We start from the raw sequence: 15,874 nt of genomic DNA, 5'->3' as shown, positions 1-15,874 counted from the left end.
ACAATGGGACAAGGAGGTCAACAGTCCAGGATATTACTAAATTGAACTACTTAATGAAATGCGTCAACATTTAAGTGTCTACTATGTACCAGGCACTGTGCCAAATGCCAGAAAACAAATATAAAGAATGAAACAATTCTTACTTTCAAGGAGCTTACAACAGAAACCATTTAGATTGTCATTCTAAGAAATTAGCTAATCTATTTCTAGCCTGAATTCATTCTACTTCCTTTGACACATTATTCATTAGCTTTTTCTCACTCTTAGCCTGTTTTTTCTCACCTTTGTGCACTGGGCAAAGATCACCATCCCTCATGGCCCCAACACATTCCCTCCACCTCCATGCCTGCTGAAATTATTCTCATTCTTCTAAGTAAATATTGCCTTTTCCATGAAGCTTTCCCTGATGCCCCCACCCTCCTCTCCCTCATAAGCAATTGCTGTCTCCTAAATTGTCTCACTCTTCATCTTGATTCCTCCTATGCCTGTACTTCATTCTAGCTTTATTATCCTACTCAAGCATCCTTTTAGATCATAAGGTCCTTATGCCCAAAGACTATAAAACTTGGCATACTCTTTGATTCAGCAAAATCACTACTAAGTCTGTATCACAAAGAGATCATAGAAAAGAAAAAAGGACTTGTACAAAAATATTTATAGCAATTCTTTTGTGGTGGCCAAGACCTGGAAATTGAGGGGATGCCCATCAGTTGAGGAATAGCTGAACAAGTTGTGGTGTATGAGTGTAATAGAATGCTATTGTGCTATGAGAAATGATGAACAGGCAGACTTCAGAAAGGCTTGGAAAGACCTGAATGAACTGATGCTGAGTGAAATAAGCAGAACCAGAAGAACATTGTACACAGTAATAGCAACGTTGTATAATGACCAACTTTGATAGACTTAGCTCTTCTCAGCAATACAATGATCCAAGACAATTACAAAAGACTCATAATGGAAAATACTGTCCATATCCAGAGGAAAAAAACCACCAAAAAAAAAAGAAAAAAGAAAAAACCACTATGGATTCTGAATGCAGATTGAAGCATATTACTTTCTTTTTTTTTCTTTCCCAAAGTTTTTCCCTTTTGTTCTGGTTCTTTACAAAATGACTAATGTGGAAACACGTTTAATATGATTGCACATGTATAGCCTATACCAGATTGCTTGCCATCTTGGGAAGGGGTGGGGGAGGGAGAAAAAAATTGGAACTCAAAATCTTATAAAAGTGAATGCTGAAAACTAAAACAACAATAATAAACGGATCATAAGGTCCTTAAGAAACAACATCATATTTATCTTTGTTACACCCAGTGCTGAGCATCAGGCCCTACACAGAGTAAGTGCTTAAGAAGTCTTTGTTGAATAGTGAAAGGAAACAGATGAGACAAATGCACACCATGCACACAAAAAATCAGGACTGACTCAGAGAGATAGCAGGAATCGTGAACCAGGTTGACATTTAGATCCTGCAATTGTTAATATCCCACAAGCCGGACAAAAATGACCTCGGATGTCTGAGCTACCACACAACAGTGCTATATATTTCCTTAGCTTGAGCAGTGGAGGGAAATGGATCAGTCAGTGGTTATATGACAGCATACCACTGACTGCTCACAAAATGTGCCATCAGTCCAGAATTCAGCTCCCTTAAAACATGGAAACTTCAGATAAGAATCTCAATCTTTGCAGGGAGCTGCCATCTAGTCCAACAGCACCTGGAAAGGAATCCCCTCTGTAATCCCTAATGAATGGTCATTCAGTTTTTTTATTGAAAGCCTCGAGTGAGAGAGGGGGAAGTCACTATACCTCCAGCTGCAGGTAGGCATTTGCACTTTCAGAAAGTTGTGGTCATCAGCAAGTTTCTCTTTGCATCAAGCCTAAGTTTGGCTGTCTAACACTTTCATCCATTGCTTCTGGTTCTGGCCTCTGTGGCCAAGCATCACAATCCTTCTTCCACATGACAACATTTCTTAAGAACTTAAAGGCATTGACAATGTCCTTTCCTAAGTCTTCTCTGGGTTAAACAATTCCAGTTTCTTTTACTAAATCATTCTCTGTCATGGATGTCAAGGCCTGTTATCATATGATTGTTCTCCTCCTGACACTATCATCCAGTTAATCCTTCTTAGAATTAATATCAAGCATATACCCCAACAATCCAGATGTAATCTCAGAAGCTGGTCAAGGCGGAGTACAAAAGGACCTCCTTTATTCTGGACACCACAGCCTAAGATTAAATTCATTATTTTGTCTATTGATTCCTGATGAGCTTGCAATCCACTAGCACCTTCAGATACTTTTGAGAATGGAGTCTAGCTATGACTTTCCTATCTTGGTTTTTTGTTTTTTGTTTTTGATGCTTATTGTAATAGGCAGATTCTTCTTTACATCTTGAATGATGAAGCTTTGGTAATGAGATACTATGAAATACAGAAAGTGATGTGTTTTTTAAAATACTGGATAGGAGCAGAGAAATGGGGAAAATTGGTACCACAGTCTGTGGATTCCATGAATTTCCCTGAGAGCAGTCAGATGAGTAAAAGAAATACCTTAGGAATGGACCAGAATAAAATAAAGTAAATCCTAAGCATCTGATGAAATTACTTCAGTGAAATAGAGTTGTTATCAAAACCATGACACTTGAAGCAGCAACATGGGCAGTAGTAGTGGGTAGAATAGTCTTTGAGGCAGGAAGATCAAGGTCCAGATTCTGACATTAACACTTCATAGCTGGCTGACCATGGACAAGTCAAGTTTCTTCTTTGAGTCACAATTTCCTTGTTCGTAAAGTGGGGATAATAGCATTCATTCCACAGAATTGTTGGGAGGCTCTAAATGAGGCAATAAATGTAAAATATTGCACAAACTTGAAAGCACCATGTGCATAGGTTATTATTTTTGTTGTGGTATTGTGGTTTTGAAATTGTCATCAGCACAGCTACTATTGCTCCTAGTGTTATAAATCCTTTTGGGAGCTCTTATTAAACCCTTAGATGTGATCCAACATAGTTCCCACAGTAGGAAATGCCATGTCATCACAGGCTGCAAGCAGAAAGATATTCCTGTCTTTTTACAAAGGGAGATCTCATTATATATGAATTAATCAAGAGGCAGAAAGAATATAAAATGAATCTATCAGCTTATAAATCATTTTTCTCTCACAAATCATACCCTCTCTGCCAATTAAAAACTGTGCTCTCTAGATTCATGCTTTGTCAGCATTCTCTTATCCTTCTTTTCCTAGGTATTAGTTTCCTACAAGCTCTTGCTTATTAGGTTAAAAAAAAAACAGTCCTTATTCTTCCTAGGGTTACCACCTTTTCATCAAAGATTTGCATTATATATGCATACATATATCCATATGTATATATTCAAATTGCTCTAGTTTTCTCTCTTGGAAATCATTTCCCACCTAAGATCCCTATTTTGGTATTTCTCTGCTAGAAAGCCTGTATTAGAATACAAAATGATAGTTTGCTAACATTTTCATCTCAAATGTGATAGTGTTCTCATCATGAGGTCAAGGAATATTTCCTTATTTAATGGAATTTGTAACCTATTTATTTCCAAAAATAACTTTCACTTACATTGAACATAATGTAAAATAGAACACTTAACAATAAGAACAGTTTTTTAAAAAACCAAGCTCTTAAAATTAATTATGATAATTGGGCATTAAGTTTAATTCTGAGTTTTTGGATAATTATATCCAATGACTTGAGTCTGCGCATTCTCAAAGTGATACTGAAAAGGAATGCGGAAACAATGGGAGTTTGTGCTATTTAATAGTGAGTTTATAAGCTAATATTTCTTTTTTGCTATAGAAGAAAGAGCTTGCACCACAGAGAACACTATGGCATCTCTGCGTCATATCCAGAAGCTATTATTATTGCTATTCCAGCTTTGACCAAAGGTGGGGACAAGCAACTGGAGAAAGAAGTATTCTTTAAGCTACTATGGCTTTGTTTTGGGTAGCAAAGAGAGAATCTAGGTTCCCATAGTCCCCTTGGATGAAGGAATAGCCCAGATGGGGTGCTTGTATATCTAGTCTGCATTCTGCTAGGCAGACAAATCTACCTTGATCCTCAAAGATTGATTCAAGTAACATATACATTTTGGATGCTCTGTTTCTCAGATTAGCCTCAGCAGCAGCATATGAAATCTCCAGGAGGATTTGTTTATGCAAACAAATGGAAAGAAGGGAGAAAGTCCTAAAACCTGTATGAACTGAAGCATTCTTTGAAGGTGCCTTTGACATGCACAAATTTAGAAATCTTTCCCTTATCCTTTCTCCCCACATTTCACTGGCACCAAAGGCACTGTTCTGATCTTCTTGAAGAGATTACAACTAGTTCCAGAATTCTTTTTAGCCCCTAATTCACTTTGCTCATTTGTGAAATACCCATTTATACCTCTAGGACTAGAAAGTCTGTTCTATCATTGTGAATTGCTTCTCCATTATTGATTGATTTCCTTTAAAATAGAATTTTACCAAGTAGACTTTATTCTTTACCTAGATCTATTAAATTTACTCTCTTTTTCTGATTTAATTCTAAAACACTCTTGTCTAACAGCAAAAACAATTTAACTACTTACAGGCAATTGGGAGACTACAAAAAATTCACTGGGCTAAATTAGGTTTCTGCAGCTTCTTAAGGTACATAATTCTTTTACAAATTCAGGGAATTGAATTATCCAGACCATTGAAGTAAGAACGAAATGAAAAAGCAACAGAAACCTTCTAATCCTCATATCAGCTGCTAAAATAAAGTGGCTCACAATTGTGACTTACGTACATTTACTGTTTAACTTGTATATAGCTTGCTGTCTATGAATTAGCTTGTGTGGTCTCCCCTGTTAGATTGTAAGCTCCTTAAGGGCAGGGACTATCTTTTGCCTCTTTTTGTATCCCCAGCACAGTGCCTGACACATAGTCAAGGCACTTAATAAGTGATTATTGATTAAAAGTTTATTGATTGATAGATACTGAAGAATGAATATTTTTAATTAGGATGGGGTACAAATAAAAGTTAGATATATTATTGCCTATTTGAACAAACTGGCTTACTTGGAAGGCAAATTGCACCTTCCCAAGTGCAGAGAACAATTTTATTAAGGTCTTAAGCCACTGTGGAATCCATTTAAAAAGAAAATGTTTTTATTGAATTCAAAAACAATTATGCTAATCACTCTAAACTTGAAAATTAATTTATTTTTAAAATATTACTGTGAAAAATTATAAGTTTTTAAAAAATTAACCTCACATTTGAAATTCCCTGGGGTTTTTTCTTCTACAACTCAAAATAAGTGAAATTTTTGATAGCTTTTCTCTGTCCTTGTGCCAGTCTCATTTGCTCAACTTCTTATTAGCTAGTTCTACCAAAGGGGCAACAGCTGTTATAAAGGCTCATCTTGTGTTAGCACCCTAGAGGAGACTATGCTCTCAACTTTGAAGCTGAAAGGCAGAGGATACGACTATAACACTGAGAGAACACAGTGGCCTTTCTACTAAGACTATATTAGTTACCATATTTAAACTTGGAAAGAAAATCCAATAATTGTTGGTGTATGTGGGACTGGGCCTTTGTGAGTTTATAGACAGAGTGACACAGACTGGGGGGACAGGGAGAAAAAAGCCAGAAGGCTGTGGTGGAGGTAGCAGAGGTAGCATGTGGTCAAAAGAAATGGTTTGGGGTCCTAGGAGAATCACGCCAATACACAAGCCTTGGTTAGTTATGGCTAAGATGATATGGTACACCAGAGTCTAGGCAACATCAGCATTAGCGGGAGGAGTTTGTGGTGACTGTGTGTCCTCAGATCCAGTACAAACTGAAGCTACAGACCTATTAGAAACCCCTCACCCTTAGGGCACACCCCCTAGGGGGTAGGACTGGAACATTTTCTTTCATTTCTCTTTGTTTTCTTTATTTCTGATGGTAACAAAACCACAAACATAAACAAAACAACCCTGCTGATCCCACCTTACAGGCAATAACTAATTAAGTAGGTACATGCTAAAATGAGGGATAATTTTTAAAAAATTTCAAACAGCTGCTGGTACTGGATAGATACAATGTGAGATGTTGAACTCTTCTTGCAGACAGAAATTCCAGTTCAGAGGTAATTCAAAAGAGATCATGCGTACTGTTTAAACCCCGACATCACCAGGGTTCTTCTCTGTGGATTCATAACTCCTGACCTGTCTGAACGTAGAGAAAAAAATGAAACAACCAGTAGCCTACCTGGGGCAATTTCAAAGAGGTGCTTCCCTGGCTCCTCAGGATTGGGAAGGAGCTCAGTCACTTGATTCCCTTGGAGTGGAATAAATCCCTAAAGTGGACATAAAAACACAAACATTAAAAGGGCATAAGGAGGAGGAAAGAAAAGAGTGATGACCAGTTACCAATAAAAAGAAGGCTGAAGGTTCAGGGCCACAATACGAGTGGTTCAGTATTTCCTATATTCTGTGAGATAGAAAGTTTACAAGAAAGTCGATTAAAAAAAAAAAAAAGCTTATAATCTAACAGGGGAGACCACACGCAAGCTAATCCATAGAAAGCAAGCTATATACAAGTTAAATAGTCACATGTACAATGAAAAAACTCAGCTTCCTGCTTTTACAGATGGGGAATGCAGATGAATTGAGATGAAGTGATCTGTCTAAGGGTTGCATAGCTGGAGGGGACTGATAGCAGTGAAAATTAGTGACGATGATTATGATGATGGTGACTATGGCACATCTAAAGGCACAGTAGATGGAGCCTGGACTTAGAGTCAGGAACCCCAGAATTCAGCCCCTGTATCTATCACTTCCTAGCTCTGTGACCCCGGAAGAGTTTCCTCATCTGTAAAACTGGGATAACAATTTAATCTTCCCAACAATCCTCAAAGGTTTGCTGTGTGGATTAAGTAAGATAAGAAAGGTGAAGCGCTTGCCCTTATCATCCTCCATAAATGATGATAGTGAATTCTGATAACAATGACACCTTCCAGGTCTCAGATAAAGATGGTCTAGTTCTACATATCCACCTCTGGCTCCATACAGACATCAAAGAGCCAACATACCTCTCTGACCTCTTAGAGCAGTTCATGGTTCCGGGCTCTGCATGGCCCAGTTACCAGTTTTAATCAACAATAATCTCCATACAACAGCAGCAACCTGGTTTCCCTTCACCAATATACAGATTAGACACTAAACACCATTCAGAGCCTTTCATTCTTCTTTACTAGATCATCATTTGCACTGTCCCATCCATGAAGAGAATTTCTAAATTTGTGTATAAAAAGCTTTGGAAATGAGACTTACAAATGGAAAGGTACCACTGCAGATTGGCCTAATCAATTCCAATTAAATCTCTTTTAGGATTGTCATTACCTTCACATACTTTACTTACATACACCCAGTTAAAATGTCCTGTAATAACAATAACTCAATAAATATTCATTAAATACTTCCTATGTGCTTAGCACTAAGCTAGATGCTGGGGATACAGTGACAAAAAGTGGGGAGGTTAAAAAAAGAGTAGAAAAGAAAAGAAACAATTCCTATTCTAAAGGACCTTATGGTCTATATAGGGCAAAATGGCAAATACAAACATTTAAGTTTTCCCAAATTAGCAGGAAGAGCCCTCTTGCAACCTTTGGAATCTCATGCTTGAGGACAGCAAGGAAACCATATTTTTCACCCTGGTTGTATTCATTGCATTCATTCCTCCTAGTTATACCTTTCAAAATCATAGATTTCTGCACAAATGCTTTAATGGAAGAAATCAAAGTAATAACTCAAAAATTGTCATTGAATCAGGTTTTTACTTTCTTCATAACCCAGAAATGACTAGGAAGAAATAAGTGCAGTAGCAACACTTAGGCTCTGTTGGGAGGCTAAGTTATAATTGATCATTGAGTCATTGAAAGAAAGTCAGGTCCCCATAGACAATAAAATAATATAATTACTAAACACATATGCACCAAGTTGTATAGTATCCAAATTCTTAGAGGAGAAGTTAAGGGAGTTAAAGAAAGAAACAGACAGTAAAACTATACTAGTGGGGGACCCAAACCTCCCCCTCTCTGAACTTGATAAATCTAACCTCAAAATAAACAAGAAAGAAGTTAAGGAGATGAATAGAATTTTGGAAAAAGTAGATATGATAGACCTTTGGAGAAAATTGAATGGGGACAGAAAGGAATATGCCTTTTTCTCAGGGGTACATGACACATACACAAAAATTGACCATGTACTAGGGCATAAAAACCTCACAATCCAGCACTGAGAGGCAGAAATAGTCAATGCATATTTTACAGATCATGATGCAATAAAAATTATATGTAATAAAGGCCCTGGAAAGATAGATCAAAAATTGGGAACTCAATAATCTAATCCTAAAGAATGAGGGAGTCAACAATAAATCATAGGAACAATCAATAATTTCATTCAAGAGAATGACAATAATGAGACAACATACCAAAACTTATGGGATGCAGCAAAAGCAATTCTTAGAGTAAGTTTTATATCTCTGAATGCTTACATGAATAAAATAGAGAAAGAGCAGATCAATGAATTGGGTATGTAACTGAAAAAACTAGAAAAAGAGCAAATAGTAAATCCTTAATTAAATACTAACTTAGAAATAATGAAAACCAAAGTAGAGATGAATAAAATTGAAATTAAGAAACTACTGAACTAATAAATAAAACAAAGAGCTGGTTTCATGAAAAATGCAATAAAATTGATAAACCTTTGGTCAATTTGATTAAAAAAGAAGAAAACCAAATTAACAGTATCAAAAATGAAAATGATGAATTCACTCCCAATGAAAAGGAAATAATAATAGATTACTATTAATATATTATATCATAATTAATATTATCAAAATGTTAATTAATAATTATTATCATTATGAGAGGAAAAACAATAGTTAGAAATTATTTTGCCCAATTGTATGCCCATAAATTAGACAATCTTGGTGAAATGGATGAATATTTACAAAAATATAAATTGCCCAAATTAACAGAAGAGAAAGTAACATACTTAAATAACCCCATCTCAGAAAAATAAACCGAACAAACCATCAATGAACTCTCTAGGAGAAAATCTCCAGGGCCAGATGAATTTACAAGCGAATTCTATCAAACATTTAAAGAACAGTTAATTCCAATGCTATGTAGACTATTTGAGAAAACTGGCGGAGTCCTACCAAATTCTTTTTATGATACAAATATGATTTTGATACCTAAGCCAGGAAGAGCCAAAACAGAGAAAGAAAATTACAGACCAATTTCCCTATTGAATATAGATGTAAATTTTTAAAATAAGATATTAGCAAAAAGATTACAGCAGCTTATCAGGAAAATAATACACTTTAATCAGGTAGGATTTATGCCAGAAATGCAGGGCTAGTTCAATATTAGGAAAACTATCAACATAACTGATCATATCAATAACAAAACCAATAGAAACCATATGATTATCTCAATAGATGCAGAAAAAGCTTTTGACAAAGTACCATACCCATTCCTATTGAAAATACTAGAGAGTATAGGAATAAATGGAGCCTTCCTTAAAATGATAAGTAGCATCTACCTAAAACCATCAGCAAGCATCATATATAATGGGGATAAGCTAGATGCATTTCTAATAAGATTGGGAGGTGAAATGAGGATGGAAATTAATTTACTTATTTAGTGCCATACCAATCAAACTACCAAAAAATTATTTTTGAGAACTAGAAAAAAATATCAAAATTGATCTGGAAGAACAAAAGGTTGAAAATATCAAAGGAATTAATGAAAAGAAATGTGAGAGAAGGTCGCCTATCCATAGCAGACCTTAAATTGTATTATAAAGCACCAATTATCAAAACCATTTGGTACTGGCTAAGAAATAGAGGGGTAGATAAGTAGAATAGGTTAGGTACACAAGACAAAGTAGTATGATTGCAGCAGTCTAGTGTTTGATAAACCCAAGGATCCCAGTTTCTGGGATAAGAACTTACTGTTTGACAAAAACTGCTGGGAAAATTGGAAAATAGAGTGGTAGAAACTGGGCATACCACAGATCAACACCCGACACTATATACCAGAATAAAGTCCAAATGGGTACATGATCTAGGTATAAAGGCTGATACTACAAACAAATTAGGGGAGCAAGGTATAGTTTACTTGTCAGATTTATGGAGAACAGAGGAACTTATGATGAAACAAGAGATAGGGAACATTACGACATGCAAAATAGATAATTTTTATTGCACTGAGTTGAAAAGTTTTGCATAAACAAAGCCAATGAAACCAAGACTACAAGGAAGGTAGAAAACTGGGAAAGAATTTTTACAAGTAGTGTCTGTGATAAAGGCCTCATTTCTAAAATATATAGAGAACTGAGTCAAATTTACAAGAGTACAAATCATTCCCCAATTGATAAATGAGCAAAGGATATGAAAAGGCAATTTTCAGGGGCAGAAATACTATTGTGCTATAAGAAATGAGGAGGAGGACTTTAGAAAAACCTGAAAAGACTTAATATAAACTGATGCTGAGTGAAACGAGCAGAACCAGAACATTATACATAGTAACTGCCACATTGCAAGAGGACTGATTTTGATGGACTTAGCCTTTCTCAGCACTGCAAGGACCTAAAACATTTCCAAAGGACTCATGATGCTAAATGCCATGCACATCCAGGGAAAGAACTGTGGAGTTGGAACACAGAAAGGAGCAAACTATTTTCTCTTTTGTTACGTTTTTTTTTTTCTCATGGTTTCTTTCATTTGCTATAATTCTTCTATGCAACATGACTAATGTGAAAAATGTGTTTAATGGGAATGTATGTGTAGAGCCCATATAAGATTGCATGCCATCTTGGGGAGGGAGGAGGAAAAAATTTAAAACTTATGGAAGTGAATACTGAAATCTGAAAATAAATAAATTAATAAAATATATAAATAAAATAATAAAAATAATAAAATATATAAATATAAATAAAATAATAAAAATAATAAAATATATAAATATAAATAAAATAATAAAAATAATAAAAACAAACAAACAAACAAAAAAGTCAAGTTCTATCTCTGGCTCCAAATCTGAGTGGTCCTGCAACTTTGAGCTGGTCTTTTAATATTTCTACTCCATTGTTTTGCATCTATAAAATGGGACTAACAACAATGACCTCTTCAAAGTGTTAATTATGAAAAGCAGTATATCACAGACCAAACTATAGTGAATAAAACCCCAAGAGACAGAGTTTTCAGGTAATTAATAATCAACTCATCCTCCTTGCTATTAGTGTGACCCTAAGCAAGTCCCTTTGCCTCTTTGGTTCTCATTATCATCAACTGTAAAATAAGGGAGTCAGACGGGATGATCTCTTTGGTTCCTTCCAGTTCTAAATTTATGATCTTTTGTATAGATAATCCATCTTGCTCATAGTAGTGGTTACTTTGTTTCCAAAATACATTTCTTTATGCTAGGTGGTAGAGTGGATAGAGTGCCAGGCCTGGAGTTAGGAAAACTCATCTTCCTGAGTTTAAATCTGGCTGTACACATTCACTAGCTGTGTGACCCTGGACAAATCACTTAACCCTGTTTGCCTCAGTTCCTCATTTGTAAAATGATCTAGAGAAGAAAATGGCAAACCATTCCAATATCTTTGCCAAGAAAAATCCAAATGCGGTCATGAAGAGTTGGATACAACTGAAAAACGACTGAACAACAACAGATGTTTTTGACTGTAAATAATAAATCATTCTGGTGTTTCAGAATATATAACAGCTGCTCTTTGTGTGTCATTCATCTTTTTATCTAAATCTTTGTTTTTCTATCATTTCTACCATCTGCATGCCTTGCAACTAGCAGGTGGTCAATAAATATTAGTTGAATAGACAAGTTCATGGATAATTCAACTCAATTCAACGAAGAGCCTTCATTTCAAATTCAAGATTTAAGTTTCTAATAGCTTTCTTTTCTCTTATTTCATGTGTTTTCTTACTGCCATTCAACTATCTCTGACTTCTAACCTAACTTGCTTTTTTTTGTTTATAAGAATTCTATCAACACCAATAATAAAAGAACAAAATTACAAAGATTGAAGTGGAATCTGCCACCTCGTTTAAACCAAATGGTGTCACAAACAATTGGACATGCCTGAAAATGACTGAAAAACTAACATATCCAGCAAGTAGTTGTCCATCTTCTATGGGATGACCTCAAAGGATTGGAAACAGCACCAATTTTGGACATTTCTAATTGTAAGTAAGTTGTCGTTGACATCAAATTTCACTTGCCTTTTTATAACATCCAAATATTGCTCTTGGTTCTGGACCTTGGACCATTAACAACCAATTCTTTGAGCCCACCTAGTTCTGAATACATCTGATTGTGTTACTGTCTTATCCAAATCTTTCCATCTTCACCAAAATAGTATGAATTTTTAAAATCAATCTGAGTAAATTATATCCATACACTCCTCCTCATGTACTATCACATCTTTAGTAATCCTATCAAAAAAGGAAATAAGTCTGGCATGACTTGTCTTTGATGAAGCCATCTTGGCTCTTTGTAATTACTACTTCCATTTCTAGATGTTAACCAACTGTCTCTTTAATGATATGTCCTAGAAGCTAGTAGAATTCACACCAATTCAGGAAGCATTTACTCATCACCTACTATGTGTTAGGAATGCAAAGACAACTTTGAAACCAATCCCTGTCCTCAAAGGACATATTTTATTTAGGGGAGAGGGATGGATGATAACATGTCCACAGGTAAGTGAAGATAAAGTTCTCTAGTGCACTGGGTAATTCCTCTATGAATGCTTATTGAAGGGCATGATTTGCACATGGAGAGAATGTGTAATGGACTACATTCTGCAGAGATATGAATCCATATTAATGAAAACAGGAATCTGGTGAAAAATTGGAAGTAAATCCTCCTAATGAAAGGGTATTGATGCTGATTTACCATCATTTTAAGTAACTTTCTAAAAATGACAGGTACACACAGGGACATTCATGCTCTTTCACATAACTTCCCTTGTGACTTAACTGCATGTATTTGTAAAATTTCTTTCTGAGTTTAAGAGTCCCACAGGTAGAAAAGAAATGGATTTGTTTTTCTTATTGTAAAACTAATTGACTCCTATGAGGATAGGAACCATGCCTCATTAACCCTAATGCCAAATGGATTAGATCCTCATGGAAATGGAGATAAAGAGCAAATCTTTGAGGCCAAATGGTATAGTCCAATTTGAAAAGGCTTTTCCTGCAAGTATGGAACTATTGTGTTACGTATCCTTAAATAGGCTTTCAAAAGATCTGAACTTGGTGCAAGAGCACCCTAGAAATCACAAGAAAAGCATAAGCACTCAGGAATCCAGAGAAAGTGAAAAGTACCACAATACCTTGTTGCATATAAAATGTGCTCCATCTTATGTTATTCAGTTGTGTGTGACTGTCTGTAACCCCCTGGAACACACTGTCCATGGGTTTTCTTGGCAAAGATACTGGAGTGGTTTGCCATTTGCTACTTCAATGGATTAAGGCAAACAGAAGTTAAGTGACTTGCCCAAGGTCACACAGCTAGTGAGATAGATTTGAACTCAGGAAGCTGAGTCTTTTTGATGTCAGGCCTGGTGCTGTATGCACTATGGTGCCATCTAGCTGCTGTTCAATCTTTATAGCTACTATCCACTTTTAACAAGATGAAATAACCGCATGACTAATTCAACACCTGTGTGGTACATAGAAGTATAACTTTCTTTATTTTGTGACTTTGGAATGTAACAGACAGATTAGTGCCAGATGATGGCACTAGAGGAGATGTTTCTGCTGTTATCATGTCATCTAGGGAGGAACGTGTTCAATCACTGATCAGTATGGTGATATGGGATATGCTTTTTTTTGCCCTTAGGATCATGTTAGATACAACCTATAGAATCAACTATAGTAACAGAAATGATTCTTGGTCTAGTTCTTTAATGGCTAGCGCAGTAGGTTGAGGGCATCCTTCAGCTCACAGAGTGGATCCCCCAGAGAAGGCTAACAGAGGTTCAAAGTACTTCATGGGTCCATATTCACTCAAAGCCATAGTTCATGAGGCCTTAACCAATTTGCCTATCTTTAATTGTCAGCTGAGTAAAGACACAACTAAAGTTCAAAGCTAAGGCATTTAATAAAATAACACAGTAAGAAAAGTAGGAATAAAACATTTCCCTCATAAACTGGGAGTACAGTCTCCCATAAATATGCATCCCATCAATGGGAAAGGCACACGTAGAAGAAGCATATGATTAGGATGCCCATGTAAGGGGAAAGATCACAATCTGATTCTGCAGGACTACAGATACTTCCTGATAATGTCCTCACTTGCTACCCCTGGAACAATCCTTTGCAAGTCTCTTTTCCTGGATGCTGTTCCACAACATGCAGGTTGCATAGCCTCTGCTAGCCAATGATTTCCTAGTCATAGTCTCTGAGTGATGCCTCTAGGCACATTGTTACTGGACACATGCATGACTCTGGAATGTCAGACTTCTCTTTGGTTCCAACATCTGGCTTCAGCGAAAGGCCTTGGCTATAGGCCTTAAGGCTCTGGAACAAGGGGCAGCAGTGTCTCTACAACTGAGGTCATAGGGTGTGTTTGACTTTTTCACAAGGACAGTGGACTTGTCATACTCTTTCAGTTCAGAGACCAAAGGCTTTTCTTTCTTTCTTTCTTTTATTTTTTAAAGATCTTTTAGAAAAACAGTCCTTCTTGCTTCTGCCATGGGACTAGCAATAGCTTCCCCTAGGAAGAGGGAAAAAACCCCCCAGAACTTCTTGGCTTTTTCCTTGAAGAGTGAATTGCTTTGTCTCTTTCAGAATCTTATATACAAGGCCTCTCTTCCATGGCAATAGATTCTTTGCTTCAGGCACCAAGATCTTTAGAATAGAGAGAAAAGGCGCTCTTTGCTAAGTTGCTAGAACCCTGAGGCTCCTCTTTTAAACTGGACATCACAACCTGGTCCAAGGAGTTGAGTCTCTGAAGGAGATCCTTCCTTATTTTTCACAAACTTTCCCTGTGCCTGCTGATTTTAATTTCTGAAGGCTAGAGTAAACAAAGTTATCATATATGAAAGGACTACTCTGGTCATAATGAAACACCCTGTTGCAATGATTAGTTCATATTAAGCTCAAGTCTTTAAGGTCCACTGAGTTCCCTACTCTTTGGATTTAGCGTATTTTCAGTCCAATCACAATTGCTCTGAGCCCTCAAATAGGAAAATTCCTGACTCCTAGGTAAAGGCTGGTCTCTCTGCCTAACCTTACATTTATACCTCTCTCTAGTTAACTCCTGGCCTCTTTGTAGTTGCAGCAAAATTCTGGTTACTGGAAATGTATGGGTAAAGAAAGAATAGGTTATATCATAGTGTCTTTGGATAGACAAGCAGGGAGAGTTGGGTAAAGAATTTTTCTAGACTTCTCCCAGACTGTATCCCCTGCTCTAAGGTTCTTGTAGAGTCAATGATTCTTCTTGTTATTTTCCTTCTCTTCAAGAGCCCAATCTTTTCTTTCTTCCTCAAAGGTGTGTTGCAAATGCCATACTTGTTCTGAATCTAGATCTTCAGAACATCTCCCTTCAGTTCTGAAACTTATTCCTTTCACACAAATTTCTTAGGGTGGGACCTCTAACTCTCAGAGATGACTTTGACTTATTCAAGGAAGAGTGAAGGCCTTGGTCACACTCAGTTCTGATTATTTAATTCATTTTTAATTTTTTTTGTTTTTGACCTAGTTACGGGATCAGAGCTAAAATGGAACAGGTTCAACCTCCACCCCTACATTAGGATCATAGAACTAGAGTTGGAAGCGACAGTACAGGCCATTAAGTCCAGCCC

General features: G+C 36.4%; 1 protein-coding gene across 4 annotated transcripts in view; it reads right to left on the bottom strand.

Annotated features, from left to right (window-relative positions):
• The window catches only part of ARHGAP22 (Rho GTPase activating protein 22), a 414,522-nt gene that overhangs the window by 261,488 nt on the left and 137,160 nt on the right, over positions 1–15,874 (bottom strand). For all 4 annotated transcript variants that reach the window (XM_072627640.1, XM_072627649.1, XM_072627648.1 and 1 more), the window contains exon 3: positions 6,246–6,333. In XM_072627640.1, the coding sequence (XP_072483741.1) occupies positions 6,246–6,333 (88 nt within the window). The remainder of the gene's footprint in view (positions 1–6,245; positions 6,334–15,874) is intronic.

This window comes from Notamacropus eugenii, chromosome 1, assembly GCF_028372415.1.
Source record: "Notamacropus eugenii isolate mMacEug1 chromosome 1, mMacEug1.pri_v2, whole genome shotgun sequence".
Taxonomy (NCBI): domain Eukaryota; kingdom Metazoa; phylum Chordata; class Mammalia; order Diprotodontia; family Macropodidae; genus Notamacropus; species Notamacropus eugenii.
Note: the sequence above shows the minus strand (reverse complement) of the source record. Positions and strands in the feature narration are given on the sequence as shown.